General features: G+C 38.3%; 1 protein-coding gene across 1 annotated transcript in view; it reads right to left on the reverse strand.

Moving 5' to 3' along the window:
• Nucleotides 1-16588, reverse strand: part of SLCO4C1 (solute carrier organic anion transporter family, member 4C1) — a 68715-nt gene that overhangs the window by 4228 nt on the left and 47899 nt on the right. Inside the window, exons 6-12 of the mRNA XM_005866469.2 lie at nucleotides 13085-13200; nucleotides 11624-11768; nucleotides 11034-11229; nucleotides 6037-6190; nucleotides 3205-3395; nucleotides 2254-2318; nucleotides 699-836 (exon numbers count right to left, since the gene is read on the reverse strand). Coding sequence (XP_005866531.1) covers nucleotides 699-836; nucleotides 2254-2318; nucleotides 3205-3395; nucleotides 6037-6190; nucleotides 11034-11229; nucleotides 11624-11768; nucleotides 13085-13200 — 1005 coding nt within the window. The remainder of the gene's footprint in view (nucleotides 1-698; nucleotides 837-2253; nucleotides 2319-3204; nucleotides 3396-6036; nucleotides 6191-11033; nucleotides 11230-11623; nucleotides 11769-13084; nucleotides 13201-16588) is intronic.

Here is a 16588-nt window from a genome sequence, read left to right on the forward strand (position 1 = left end):
CCAGCTCCCATTGCTGGCTCCACCCCTGCTTCCCGCTATCACTGGCCGGGGCGGCAAAGGCACCTGGTTCTCTGATCACAGCTCTGCCCCCGGCTCTTAGCTCCCCCCTGGGTTTCCGATCACCGTCAGTGGCAGGGGGCTTCTTCCGTCCTTTCTCTTTCGCCTCCCAGCATTGTGCCTACATATGCAAATTAGCCGCCATCTTTGTTGGCAGTTAACCGCCATCTTGGCTTGCAGTTAATTTGCATATCGCCCTGATTAGCCAATGGGAAGGGTAGCGGTCGTATGCTAATTACCATGTTTCTCTTTTATTAGATTAGATAGAAGATTCTCATAACATGCCTTAGAGCCGAGGACACTTCCCTGCCTCTGCTCTATGTGCTTTCCAAAGCCCAGGTACCGAGATGAACACATGCCAGCGTCTTAGAATTCTCCTTCGGTTTTTGTTAGATTTCCCAAAAAACTTTGAGAGAAGTTATTAAAAGAAAATTAAATGATATGTGATGTAATGAAAGCTATAATGTTCTTCCATTATAGACTGAGTCTTACAGACTCTGAGTAAAGCTTTTGTATCCTGCCTGTACCCAATCTCTGCTTCAGGACGGAACATTTCAAAACCGAAGTAAGTAACAGTAACTTTTTTTTTAAATCTGGACATCATCCATTTACTCTGAAGTTATTAAGAAGTCACTACTTACTTATAGCCACAAGCATACGGGCCATCCTGATGTTATCATAAATCCAGCAGGCTCCTTTCCTTCCACATTCATTAACATCCCAGAGAATACATGTGCTGTCTATTGTGACACCAAAAATAATTGGTCCAGGTATTGAGCCTAAGGATTATATGTGAAACACACATATAAAGTGAAAATTACAGTTTATAGTTACAGAGTTTTATGCCCATGATTATACATATATTTTATACAAATAAGGATAGGTATTAACCTGTCCATTTGCAAATAAATCAGTTCACGTACAAGTAATATGGATAGAAAGAAACATAGGCAAAAATTCTAAAATAATTGAACATAATTATATTTGTCTAACCAATTAAAAATTATTGTAATAAAAATCTCTCGCATATAGTGCACTGACATTTAGTAAAAGTAAATACTTTAATTCACTGCTTTTCTAATTGAATAAGCGTCTTTGAAATTAGCTATTATACTTCTAAGAAATCAAAATAAATTATTGATGCACAAAGTACTAAAAACAGTATGTGTGTTATATGTGTGTATTTGCATGTGTGTACATATACACACATATCAACATATACGTGGATGCATGAGAATGCATGTGTATACACCAATATTAATACTAACATGCTTAGTACTGCTATGTCGAACACACACCCTCCTCCATGTGAGGTCAGAAGGCACAAAGCTTTCACATAATTAAAGAACTTCCAATTGTTACAAATCAAATACATGATTCGAAGTGGTATTTTTTAGACAAAGGTTTCAGCTACATCCAACCTATTCTTTCAAGAGCTGTGGCATGATAGAGTCAGAAGAGCACTGGACCGAGTAAGGAGACCACTTTCCTACTTTCATTTGCACCATTCATTGTATAACTATAGGCAAACCCCTGAATCTCTCTGGGCCTTCATGTACTCATCTGAAAAATGGGAAAGTTGGTTCAGGTGACCTCTAATGTTCCTACTTTTGGTGAGTTTTTTTAAAAAAAATGATCTTAATATTATGTGCATAATTTGTCTTTCTTCTTCTTCTTGCATCTGGTATCTTATAAAATTTTCTGGTATAAATTATTTCTTCCATCAATTCTTAACTATTTTTCATTGTTGATGAAACATAATCATGCCCCAAACAGAGATAAATGCAGGAATAAAAAACATTACAGTAGTTATTGATAAGATTAGCAGAATTTGTTGGTAATGGGTTTTATATGAATAGGAAAAAATGTCTCTTACTATGCTCTATTAGAAATGCATTGATGATCAAATATTACATTTCAAATAAATATGATATACTCTTTAAGGTTATATTTGGAATTGAATTAGAAACAATAGTCAACAAAGCAGGTAGGTAAAAAGTAAAGTCATTATTTGCTTATGTGATATCAAATAATATATCTTTTTAATATTGGAAAATAGTTTCTTCAACAGCAATGACATAGTTTTCTACTGCATTTAAATTAATTACTTTCTTGGCACATACCATAAATAAATAAATCAATAACACTATGAACAAAAATAACCAAGTTACTAATGAATTGAGAAAAATGGCATACCTAATAATCGAAGCATCATAAATTGTATTCCCAAGGCTAGAGACCGTTGCTTTTGATTAACACACCTGGAGACAGTAAATACACATGAAGCCAAAAATGGTTGTATAGCACATTCACACCATGTCTCAAGTATGAATGAGACACAGTGCTGGGACACAAGAGTTAGAGAGAGAAAAGAGGTCAACTAGTCTTTAAAAACAAACTTGCAGTTGAAAGGTGACATAATTTTTTTCAAAATAAATTTTAAAAAAGCAGAGTCCCTATTTTCTAAATAACTCCAATTTCCATGTAGTGAAATATTAAGAGACTTTTTAATGTTTTTAGACAGAGTCTCTAAAACTTCCATTCATCAAGAAGCATGTGAAAAGGTAAGTATCAAGGAACCAAAAGTGAAAAGGGCAAAGTTTATTAGGAGAGAAATAGAAAGGCTGATGAGCTTATGGAAGGGCAGATAGGAAATATTTTTACAAGGAAATGTAGCAGGAAGAGCAACAAAAAGTACAAAACACTGTGAAGAGCCAGATGACAGCTGGCTTCTTATCTATTAGCGCTGTTCACAGGAAGATTTAAAATCACAGCACCTACTGTATGAGGTAGAATGCATGTCATTCTGATTCTGACATATATGGAATGCATTGCATTTCCATCATACTCAGATACAGTTGAACATATTTCAGCTTACAACTGAAGCCTCAGGAAAGAAGCAGAGAAGCTAACCAAATATATAACAGGTGGACAATGCCAGGACACTTTTCACATACATGATCTCATTTAAACCTCAGACATCTGGCGTTCAATAAAGTAGGTTTTCTAAAAGCATCAAGCTAATGATCTTGTAAGGGCTGAATTCATATTAGAACTAATGGTCAATATAAACCGAGTCCTTTTTTTTTTTCTTTTTCATTCAACATGCTGCCTTAGGGATGACAAATTTCAAAATACAATACATACCTTAGGATGGACACAGTTATAGGAGTACCAGCCATAAAGGTAAAAACAATTGCAGCAAAGAAAATGCCAAGGAATATGGGCAAGTTTGTACATCGAGTTTCACATTTTCCAGCTTTAGCTTCATAACCAGAGCTTTCTGCAGGAGGTGTTATTTCTGTTTTCATTTCAATACAGGAACAGTTGTAATATACCTAGAATATTAGACATAAAAATACCGAAAGTGTTTAATTTGAAAACATGTTTTATCATTGTAAATTAGGTGATCTCTAGACATGGTTCTCTCCAGCAGTCTTCATCCATACACAACAAATAACGTGAGAAAGAGTAATTAACACTAAGAAATTAGACAAGGGAAAACAAGCAGCCATATTTATGAAGCAGAATCATCTCTATTTGACTTTTGTGTTCATTACTTCAATTTTTAACCTATTATTGACTCAGGATTTATAAAACAAATTGACAAGAATATAACAATGTGTTATCACACTCATTCTACACTGCTTTCAATGAGCATAATTGTTCAAATAATTTACCTGCTCACTTTCTTCATTTCCATTATAGGACACACAAATAAAGCATGCATAGTGACAATCTCACCATTACACTAGTTTAAAAGAACAAACACTGTAATTGTAATAAGTGCTTCAGTAAAATTAACTAATGTGTCACAAGAGTTGGGGGGAAAATTGCTGCTTTCAATTAAACCTTTTTACTATAATTTTCTGAACTTGTTGAATTGTTTTACCAAAAGCAAACTGTCTCTCTCTTAAGGACATATTTATGAATATCAAAAACTAGAAGTGATTACATTACCTGGTAGGCTATTTTATGTATAAATAACATATACATATAAAATATTATTTTATGTTAAAATTAAAAATATGAAATGTTGAAAGGCAACATGTAAATAAATCACAAGTATTGCTTTTGCATGAAAAAATCAGATTATTTTAAAAATTAGTCATGATTATTTTTTAAAGCCTTTTTATATCTCAATTCCATCCCTGCAATAAATCTTTTTACACATTAAAGGACTCAATGAAGTCAGCAGAGCCAGAGAAGTCAAAAGGAAGTAGTGCTTTTATTGTTCTGAAGTCAGAGACCTTTTTGGGTGCTAAAATGTTCTATGGCCACTGGTACTGATTCAGGACACCCAAACATGCAGATGACACCCCCAAAATAGACTATTTGAGACTCAGCAATCAGATGTATCAAACCGTGAAGTAATGTTGCCTTTTAAATTTTTCAGAAGAAAAAATGAGAAGTTTTTTCTGTCTTTTTTTAAATGTATATATTTTTAATTTTAAAAAATTTATTATTGTCAGTATCACAGATGTCCCCCTTTCCCCCTTAGTCCTTCTTCAGTTCTGTCCTGTTTGTGATGAAACTTTACAACTTTCTTGCATAAAAAAAGTATGCATTTGCCTAAATATAGTTGTAGTTAGTCAGCATCTGTTTTTATATTTTGGGTCACTGGTGTTAAATATAAAACTAATATTTCTGTGAACAAATGCGTATAGATATTTATTACATTATTATCAGTGCATTCACCTATCTGAAATATTCTGTAAGAAAAAAATCCCAAGAAAAAAGGAGTTGTTTTACATGGAATATCTATATATATAAACGACTAAACGACTGTTTGACCGGTTGCTATGACACCCACTGACCATGAGGGGGCAGATGCTCAATGCAGGAGCTGCCCCCTGGTGGTCAGTGTGCTCTATTACATTATTATCAGTGCATTCACCTATCTGAAATATTCTGTAAGAAAAAAATCCCAAGAAAAAAGGAGTTGTTTTACATGGAATATCTATATATATAAACGACTAAACGACTGTTTGACCGGTTGCTATGACACCCACTGACCATGAGGGGGCAGATGCTCAATGCAGGAGCTGCCCCCTGGTGGTCAGTGTGCTCCCAGTGGCCCACCAACCTGGCGGCAGCCACTCATTCCCTCAGTCGTCCTGCAGGTCCAATCTCTGGAGAACAGGCCGGGCACTGACAGACTGGCGCCACCAACACGATCCCGACTGCACTGCTGGCCTCCTGGAAGTTGGCCTCGGGCACCACGGCCACTTCCCCTTGCAAGACACTCCACAAGGAAGAAATGATATAAAAGCGGCCCCCAGGTGGCTCCCAACACCTGGGGTGAACATCAGTGGGACGGATCTGGATCCTGGGCCAGGCAGGGGCATCCAACCACCCTGCTCAGAGGGCCGATCACTTCCCGGTCCCCCGTTAGCTCCCTCGGGACAGGTACTGGACACAGGGCTCACAGCTGGCGAGCACCACTGCAGTGGAACAAGCCTCTCCCAATCAGGACTGACTGAGCATGAGCCCATGGCAGGCGCAGCAGGGCCAGGATGAGCGGGAGTGGCATGCAGGAGGAGCAAGCAGGGGTGACAGGCAGCGTTGGAATGCTGGTTTTGGCCCAAACCCCACAGGCCATGCCGAGGGACCTCACCCATGCACGAATTGGTGTGTTCAGGTTTAGTGTGTGTGTTTTTTGAGGTGTGTGTGTGTGTGTGTGTGTGCGTGCATGTGCATGTGCGTGTTTAAGGTAAGAACAATTACCATGAGATCTACGGTCTTAACTAATCCTAAGTGTACGATACATAATTGTTGACTATCAGTACAATGTTGTGCAGCAGATCTCTAAAGCTTATTAATCTTGTGACTGAAACCTTATGCCTGGCTTCTGAATGGAGGGGGTGGGCCCGAAAGGAAAGAACAGGCATTGTGTGACTCCATAGAGGGATCAAGAAGGCCATCCATACATAGACAAATACATTGCCTCATTAAGGTGAAGTAGCAGACACAAGTTACCTCTGAATGTTTCACTGAAACAGAACTTTTACAACCTGCAAAGCAGGGAGAAAAATATTGGACTCCATCTCTGCCACAGACAGGATAATAATGTGACCGCATGCAGTTACAGTTGGCGTTACAAGGAGTGGTCAAGTTTCCCATGTGTCCTGTCCTGTCAACAAGAAATGAAAGACAAGCTAATTATCTCTGTTATAATATTTAATGAACAGTTCAGAAGCATTGCTATATCTTACCATGCCGTCAATTATTCACTCACTCAGCATATATTTAATTACTAAATAAATAAATAAAACAAAATGTCTGCCTTTTCCCATAGAGCTTAACTTCTTGTGGAAGAGAAAAGGATTTGAAACAATCTATCTATATAAAACCGTAATATGCAAATAGACCAAACGGCAGAACAACCGAACAACCGGTTGCTATGACGTGTGCTGACCACCAGGGGGTGTGCGTGGAACATGGCAGCTGTTGGCCCCAGCAGGATGATGGAGCAGGTGAGCAGGTGTGCCAGACCAAGGTGGGGCACCGGTCGCTGTCATCGGGGCAAGCCTCTGATGGTTACTGAAAATTCTTTGCTCCCACACTCCGCGGTCCCACCCCAGCGCTCACACCTGCTGCCAACGCCAGAGCCACCACTCGCACCCAATGCCGGCCCCAATCACTAGGCACCATCAGCAGGTACAAGCGGGGGCTGCCAGCCCCGATCGCCCCTGAGGGCTTCTCCACCCCCACCCCCCCCAACTCCTGAGTGCAATCTGAGCAGCGGGGGCTGCCAGCCCCGATCGCCCCTGAGGGCTTCTCCACCCCACCCCCCCCAACTCCTGAGTGCAATCTGAGCAGCAGCCGCCACTTGCATATGCTGCCAGCACTGGCCCTGATTGCACCCGCTGCCGGCTCCAGCCCAATCACTCCGTGCTGTCAGTGGGTGCGAGTGGGGCTGGCACCATCAGCGAGTAGGAGTGGCGGTGGCAGGAGCAAGGCTGCTGGCAGACATGGGACTAGGGGCTGCAGCAGGAGAGGCCAGGCAGGGCGTGGAGAATGGGCTGAGACCCGCCCCTGTGCCCACCGCAGCCACGTGGCCCACAGTGCCTTTCAAAGTGCACAAATTTGTGCACTGGGCCCCTAGTAGTTATAGATTATGTCTGTCAGTGAGAAGAAAAACAGGCAGAGTAAGCAACCATAGTTTCTCATTTGATAGCAGAGAACTCCTTTTTTAGGGAGGAGAGGCTGATTCTGAAGATTGTAGGGTGTTCTGCAGCATCCACCCCTGGATGCCATAGCATCCCCTTAGTTGTGACAACCGAAATGTCCCTAGACATTGCCAAATTTCCCAGGAATACAAAGAAATTTTTAAACCTGAAAGGATGAGTAAAATCATGGTGTTCAACATATTCATTTTATCAACAGGAAAAATGAGGCCCACAGAGATTAACTTACTACTTTTCTTTCTTTGTCAAATATAATAGTCCTGGTTCCCAGGCTCAGTGTTGTTCCGAGCTGCCTCTAAATAGGAGGCAATATAAAGGGTTACCCTAAGCAAGGAAACTTCTCCAATCCCATATTTATTCATTGACTCAGCCAATATATATTGAGCAAGTGCTGGGCCCTATGCTAGCTATTGGGAATACAAAGCTGGGCACGCTACTTGTGATCCTCAAAGATTTCAATCTAGGAGTAGAGAGAGATGGACACATAATTATACACAGTCTGGTGAGTGTGGTTATAAAAATGCAAAGTGTATTTTAGAAGCACTGGGCAATGAGATTTAAAGCAAGCCAACATTTAGATAAGTGGATCTGAAAGGGCTACTGTCTGAAATGAGTTTAAAGGATATGTTAGAGTTAGCTGGGTAAATGGGGCAGGTGAAGGGAACTTCAGAGAAGCTGGTACAAAGGCATAAAGGTGAAAAATATCACCCTCTACAAAAAATATGAATGATGTCTGTGACAGAGAGTGATGGGAAATGCAGGTGGAGACGGGTCAAGGACCAGATTATTGAGGGCCTGATGGGCCTTGTTAAAAACAATGAACTTTAACCTATTTTGAAAAGGCAATAAAAGTATTTTCAGGCTGGAAAGTGACATTGTCAAAAGGCCATTTTAAAAGATAATCCTAGGAGCTATACAGAGTATGAATTTTAAGAAAGAGGACCAGTTACAATACCCCAGACAATAAGTATTTCTCATAGTTTATGAGGTTGTGTAAAATAATGCACAAATCACCATTACAAACATTGGATTACCAAAGCAGGCCCGAAGATCCTATAGATTGTCAAAGCAATATAAGAACAATAGGAAATTTTAATAGTTAATAGATTTCTAAAAACATGCTTAATCATCTTTCAATTGAATTTAGTATTTTGCCCATATTAAATAAAGATTTAACAATGAATTCCACCTGAAACCTGTATAATTTTGTTAACCAGTGTCACTCCAATCTATACTAATAAAAGGGTAATATGCTAATTAGACCAGGTCAACCAGACATCTCCCGGATGTCTGACTTACATCTGTACAAAGCCACAGTGGCAGGGGCCGAGGCAGAGGAGGTTAAGGGTGATCAGGCCGGCAGAGGAGCAAGCAGTTAGGGGCGAGATCAGGCCGGTGCGGGGGAACAAGCAGTTAGGGGCAAGATCAAGCTGGCGCAAGGGAGCGAGCAGTTTGGGGACGATCAGGCCGGCAGGAGAGGGCAGTTAGGGGGCGATCAGGCCAGCAGCGGAGGGCAGTTGGGGCCAATCAGGCCAGCACGAGAGGGCAGTTGGGGGTGATCAGGCAGGCAGGCGAGCAGTTAGAATCCAGTGGTCCCGGATTGTGAGAGGGATGTCCCAGAATAAAAATAAATAAAATATTATTTCAAATAGAAAAAATATAAATATTAAAAATATCTCCTGAAATAATCAGTATTATTGATATTAAGCTTTTTGGGTATACTTTACATTAACTTATTAAAAACCCTAATTCATTCATTTATAGTCACAAAAGCTGTTTTAAACCCACCTGTGCTACATGGCAAAGAACAAAGACTCATCACACCACTGAACTAGAAACCCTACATCTTCGCAACCTCCTTGTTCTTTCTCCTACTCACTCATGGCGTATTTTTAAATTTCTTAAGTTTGTTCTTTCCATATATTTTTCCTTATACATGTTTCTTGAATGAGACTATTTTGACCAAGCTGTCCATGATGTGGGCATTAAATGCAGGTTACAGGGCTAAAATTAAGAATCTGTGGTACAGGAAAAACAGTTATCTGACAACATCACATCTCCTATGTGACATCAATGTCTATTTCTTCCTATATTGATATCTATATAAACACACACGTGAATGTGCATGTATGTGTGTGTGAGTGTATACTTACTTTTAGTTTTTTTTCCATCACTAACAATGTGTATATACATTAAACACTATCTCTGTGTCCCAGCTCTTGCCATCTCTGGATGACCAACCCCCCACCCTCCACATGCACCTCAAACTGACAACATCTCTCTGGCCTTGCCTTCTGATCAGACTAAGGACAACTCATCTGGGAGTAACTCTTGTTTAAGGTAGAAAATACCAAAGGGACTCACATCTCTATCATTCATCTGTCAAGGTGATAAATTAGTGTTACATTATCCAAAACTTTTTGTTCTTCCAAGAGGAACATACAAAAACAGTCATTTCTTGGGACAGGTTTGGGTGAAATTTACCAATGTGAAAGCCAGGTCTGCCCAACTTGCCTCCATCTATCTTTCCACAGTCCCAGATATTTTTCTACTATTTCCAGACACAGGACTGAGTCCATTCAAACAGGTCCCTGAACCTAGCCTTCACTTTCTAGCATTTATTGGCTTAACATATCTCCTCTACTCTTCCCTCTTCTAAAATCTTTATCTCTCAAAACTTTTCACATCCTAAAAGGATATTTATTCCCATTTTTCTCTTATGCCATGAAGCCTTTCCTGAATCTAGTCAAAGGAAACTGAAAAGTTCTCTTTCTGAATTCCATAGCCCTTTGTATGTCTCTCATTACCTAATTGTTCATTCGCTGTTTTGTTTCCCAGTCTCTCCTCTTACGCGGAAAACTCCTTTAGTGTATGAATTTTTGCTATAAGTTCTGCCAGAGGGAGCAGTCACAAATGCTGACCACATGCAGCGGAGCTGAATTAAACACGGCTTTAGAACACTCACATCTCATTCATGTAAAAGAATGACAGACATGAACAGCAACCTCCAGTCCTAACTGTTAATGGCAAACTTTCCCAAAGTGTATCTCCTTAGGTTATCTGAATGCCAAGTCATACAAAATCATGGAGTCCCTGACCTGGACTACCATCTCCCTCAACAGCCTCAAACAATTAAGGCATCACTGCAGGCTATAAAATACTAGTACACTGTCATGCAACCTCCTGCCTGAACCCGTGCTCAGCTTAACAAACTTAACTTGTTTGTTAAGTGTGAAACAAACAAGGGCAAAGAAAGTAAAATGGTTAAACCAGTCATAGGTAGAAACATGTTTACAGATCAGAAGGATAAGAAGTTATTTATTCCTCTACAGAAACAGGAACTTCTAAAGCAGATAAAGCAATGATTAGTATCATCTAGGACTAGCTTCATTTTAATTTCTCTCCTAACCCATTTTCAGCTCACCTAATACAAGACTTTCACCATAGGAAGGCATTTTCATTTTTTAAAATTTAAATTAATAGGAACAAACAATGTGAAAGCCTCCCTACAATGTGAATCCCTTCCGGGCAAAGAATCTGCTATATGAAATCATTGTAATCTAAGCATAGTACCCAGTACAGAATAGTTGCTCTCTGAATAAATACCCAACTTTTAATAAGATGTCTATTATTTAAACTAAAAAGAAAAGGTGCCTATGCTTACAAAAGAAAAAGCCTTTCAGATAAAAAATTAAAAAGCCAATCTCTCATCATTTTATCATATATTTAGAAATACACACATAGTTTATTAGATATTAATATCAAAAAACAATGAAATATACTTACCCATTATATGATTCAGACACTCCCGCAAATGGCTCATTTTCACAGCTGGCATAAACAAATACAAAGCTGAGCACAAGTGCAATTAAAGATGTGAGCAAAGCAAACTTCATTGTGTTTTTACATGTCATTCTGAGCTTCGAAACAATAACACCACCTAAAATCTGACCCAGAGCAGCTCCAGGAATTAAAACAGCCCCTAATGAGAAAGAAGACAGAAAACATACAAATATACTCAGTAACTCCTACCAACAACTGGAAAATATAAAAAACAAACAGCAAATTGGTTTTAACATATGAAAGCACTCGTGATTTAGACACATGAATAAATGATTTGTTATATTAAGAGATTAATAAAATTAATGTTTTAAATATTAACATTAATATATAGTCTATTAGCTATATAGCTATACAGCCTCTGTACCTATCAAGTTCATTTAAAATATTGTTTGATGTCAGAAAATCAGAAACTTTTATCAACATCAGTATAAAGTTTAAATTTCAAGGACTCGGCTATCTAAAAGTATATGCTATTCCATTAAACATTTAACATGGTACAGTAAGATTACATTAGAACAAAGAAAATGTCTTACCTCCAAGGGTAGCTGCAAAACTGGATGATAATCCAAATTGATTTTCTATAAATTTAGGTAAAAATGTAGCAAATCCAGTAGTAACTAAGGCTTCTGTAGAAGTTGATATAACTAAACACATAAAGACAGTATTCCTCAAGGAATTCTAAAGAAAAAATACAGTTCACCAAATGAATAACTATGATACAGCACAGAATGTGCAAAATACAGCACAGAATGGCAACTTTTTAATAAAAACCATATGCTTATCCATAACATTTCAGCTTTTTCCTCCAGCATAAAAGTATAAATGTGGGTTAAAAAGCTTTATGTAGAGAATGTTGAGAAAATGTACCTGTGAAGCACTTGAGAGGATTGACAAATGATGCATCAGTAGGATGACTGTGCCTGTGTCATATGCCAGGGACCAGAAAAAGGAGGTAAGAGCCCACTTGGAAAGCCGGCCTTCCCCAGTCTTACTGTAAAATCTCCATACAATAAATCTGCCCCTTATCTGACATTTTTATTGTGTTCTGAATTACTATGTCCAGTAAGTGAAGAACTTCACTGTGAGCATAGAATGGCCTTTAAGTATCAAACTTGTAGTATTGTTCTATGAGTCTACATCTCAGTAGTTCAGAACCTTAAATAGGCATAGAGTTAAGTCATTTTAAAAAGGTGTCTATGTTGCTAGACTTCTCAGAATGTTATCAATCTATCAGAAGGGAGTATAGACATTCATTAATTCAGTATACTTTACCATACATCGAAAACCAAAGTATAGTTGGAATATTAAATACAAAAAATTCATAAAACCAACCACAATACACACACACACACACACACACACACACACACACAAACACAAGAGTCAGAGGCAGATGATCTAAGAAAAAGTAAATAATTTTAAATCTCAAAAAGGTAAAATTATAAATTTCTTTCTGTATAAAACTTTTATGATGCTAAATAGAAAGAATGCTTTTCTGCTGAGTTCAGAGAAATAGACCATTAACACTTGTTTCTTTAACCTCAAGTTCAATCCAAGTAACCACTAACCTCCACTTCTTTTACAAGGCAAACATACAGGTTTGGCATTCTCAAATATATATTTACAATGCAATGATAACTGATCAATCCATTACATAAAGGAAATGGCATGGAATAACGGGTTATTGTGCTAATAAGGAACCACTTAATATTGATATTGCCAATAAGATAACTCATGTTCTTTCAACCATTCTATTCTGAAATAGTTTTCATTTACTCAAAGCTCAAAGAAATTAAATCTGGAGAGTTTTTTACAAGAGCTAGAATAATAGTAAATAAGCAAACAGCAATGAATGCATTGTGGAAATAGTCAAACAACAATGCATTGTGGGAATATTTGTATAGATATATATGTGTTTATGTATATTTGTAAGGTATACATATATCTACATATGTATGTGTGAGGGGGTGGGTGTATGAACCATGTTATTTTACCTTTATTGCAGCTGGAAAATCTTTAAAACTTTTCCCAAAATCCTCGTCTATATGATCTAAGGAACTATTACTCTGATGAGTCTGGGAAGTTTTTCCATCTTGAATGTTCGCTGTACCTAAAAAATAGTAAATGTACTTGCTCTATCATGTCATTCTTCATTTAAAAAATGCTTTTTAATTGACACACTTCTACACGTATATAAATTCCATAACATAAGAAGCCAGTTCCCCTTTTTGTCAAAAAAACTGTATAAATATCCATGTCTGCAATCTGGCAAGAGTTAATATTATTACAATTAGCAAGGGAAGTTCCAACTGGTCTAAAATTTAAGGTGAGACACTCTTCCTCTAATCACATATTCATTCTCTTTATTTAAAAATCTTTCTTTAAAACTATCTCTTTTGTTCAAATGTTTCTCTTTCACATCTTTTATATATTAAATAAAGTATGTTTGTGGCTTTTTTTCTTTTACTCTCTTTAATTCTAACATACTTTGCAGATGAAACAATGTTTAACATCTATTACAAAGTCCCTTTGATTTTTAATAATGGTTCTGTGAATAAACCTGAGAAAACAGTCAATATATTGAATCATCAGTTGGATATTCTAAGGTAGAAGGAAAAAAAAAATCAGCCCAGCCAGTGTGGCTCTCTTGTTGAGCACTGATCCATGAACCAAGAGGTCCCCAGTTCAATTCCAGGTCAGGGCACATGCCCGGCTGCAGGCTCAACCCCCTGTACTGGGCATGCAGGAGGCAGCTGGTTGATGTTTCTCTCTCATCGATATTTCTTTCTATCCCTTTCCCTTCCTCTCTCTCAAAAAATCAATAAGAACATCTTTTTAAAAAAAAAAAAAAAAAAAAGCAATGGTTTCATCTACTTCTACTCTGTCAACATTTGTTTTACCCATTTCCAAATGGTAATTATCTATCCTGTTTTAAATAATAGAAACAATACCTGAGCCTAGAGCAGTGATGGCGAACCTATGACACACGTGTCAGAGGTGACACACGAACTCATTTTTTTGGTTGATTTTTCTTTGTTAAATGGCATTTAAATATATAAAATAAATATCAAAAATATAAGTCTTTGTTTTACTATGGTTGCAAATATAAAAAAATTTCTATATGTGACACGGCACCAGAATTAAGTTAGGGTTTTCAAAATGCTGACACAACGAGCTCAAAAGGTTCGCCATCACTGGGCTAGAGAAACATACATACGTCTATATAAGCAAACAACTATGCATTATGGAAATATTCAAACAACAATGCATGTCCCATCTAATAAAGAGGGAATATGCTAATTGACCCTCACACTGTTTCAAAGATGGCAGCACCCACAGCCTATAAGGAGGAAATATGCTAATTGACTGCCCCACCCTCAAAGATGGCAGCACCCACAGCCAATAAGGAGGGAATATACAAATTGACTGTCCGTCCTCAAAGATGGCAGCACCCACAGCCAATAAGAAGGGAATATGCTAATTGACTGCCCCGCCCTCAAAGATGGCAGCCCCCACAGCCAATAAGGAGGGAATATACAAATTGACTGTCCGTCCTCAAAGATGGCAGCACCCACAGCCAATAAGAAGGGAATATGCTAATTGACTGCCCCGCCCTCAAAGATGGTGGCGCCCACATCCAATAAGGAGGGAATATGCTAATTGACTGCCCTGCCCTCAATGATGGCCACGCCCACAGCCACAAGATGGCTGTGCCCAGTCCCCTCAGCCCTGCTAGGGCGGCAGGCACACGGCAAGGTTGGGCCTGCCCCCAGGTGGGCCCGGCCGCTCTGCACACCTGCCTCTGGAATCGCCCAGTCCCCTCAGTCCCCCAGCCGTCCAGGGCTGCCCGAGGCTCAGGTAACCAGGGCCGCCCGAGGCTTGCGCTGCCGGCAGTGGCAGCAGCAGAGGTGTGATGGGGGCATCGCCTTTCCCTGATCCTTGGGTCGCCTCCCGCCCCTGAGGGCTCCCGGACTGTGAGAGGGGGCAGGCCGGGCTGAGGGACCCCCTCTAGTGCATGAATTTTCATGCACCGGGCCTCTAGTAAAGCTATAACAGTTCTAGAGGAGAGTAGAAGAGAATATCTTTGTAACCTTGGGTTAAGTAAAGAGTTTCCAGGTACCACACCAAGAAGCACAATCCATAAAAGAAAAAATATCTACAGATCACATTTCTGACAAAGAATTGTGTCCAAAAAATATATTTTAAAATCTTTTAAAACTTAACATTGAGAAAAAAAACCTAATAAAAGAAAATGGATAAAAACATGAAGGAGAAATATGGATAGCAAATAAGCATATAAAAGAAGATCAAAATCAATAGTCATTAGGAAACTGCAAAGTAAAATAACAATGAGATTCCAATATAAACTCACTAGAATGGCTGAAATATTTTTAAAATGACCATATCAAATATAGATGATGCAGAGCAAATAAAGCTCTCACAATTACTAGTGGGAATGCAAAATTGCACACCCAGTTTAAAAACCAATTTGGCAGTTTCTTACAAAAACATGTATTTACCATATGATCTAGACATTCCCCACCTAAGTAATTACCCAAGATAATTGTAGGACACACACCCCCAAGTGCATGAATTTCGTGCACCAGGCTATCTATATATATATATATATATATTTGAACTTCATGATTATACAGAAGCAAAATCTCAAAGAGAAAGAAATAGATTTTCTTCTATTAATCTTTTCTTTTTTGAGCAGACTGTAGTGAAAATGAGTATACTACAACATGTCTTTGATAATTAAAAGAAAAGAACTTGTACTTTCAACAGCAAATAAACATCAATAATTTAAAGCAGATGGGCTCTTGAAGTTAGTGACTAGATAAATACAGACTAACAGTTTAAAAGATATTGTATCTTATATAGATATATACAGCAGGATTCCAGATAATAAGCAACAAATTTAATAAGTATATAGTAAATAGGTGAATATGTATAGTTTTGCTGATTATGAATTGGAAAATTAAAAGAAACCATGAATATTAAGATTGCTACGTAATATTTCCCAAAATAGAGAGAAATAGACTTACAGGTCCAGGAAGCGCAGAGAACCCCAAACAAAAGGAATCCAAAGAGGACCACACCAAGACACATCATAATTAAAATGCCAAGAGCAAAAGACAAAGAGAGAATCTTAAAAGCAGCAAGAGAAAGAGACTCAATTACCTACAAGGGAATACCCATACGACTGTCAGCTGATTTCTCAACAGAAACTTGGCAGGCCAGAAGGGAATGGCAAGAAATATTCAAAGTGATGAATACCAAGAACCTACAACCAAGAATACTTTATCCAGCAAAGCTATCATTCAGAATTGAAGGTCAGATAAAGAGCTTCACAGATAAGGAAAAGCTAAAGGAGTTCATCACCACCAAACCAGCATTATATGAAATGCTGAAAGGTATTCTTTAAGAAGAGGAAGAAGAAAAAGGTAAAGATACAAATTATGAACAACAAACATGCATCTATCAACAAATGAATC

The sequence above is a fragment of the Myotis brandtii genome, unplaced genomic scaffold (assembly GCF_000412655.1).
Source record: "Myotis brandtii unplaced genomic scaffold, ASM41265v1 scaffold230, whole genome shotgun sequence".
NCBI classification, from domain to species: Eukaryota; Metazoa; Chordata; class Mammalia; order Chiroptera; family Vespertilionidae; genus Myotis; species Myotis brandtii.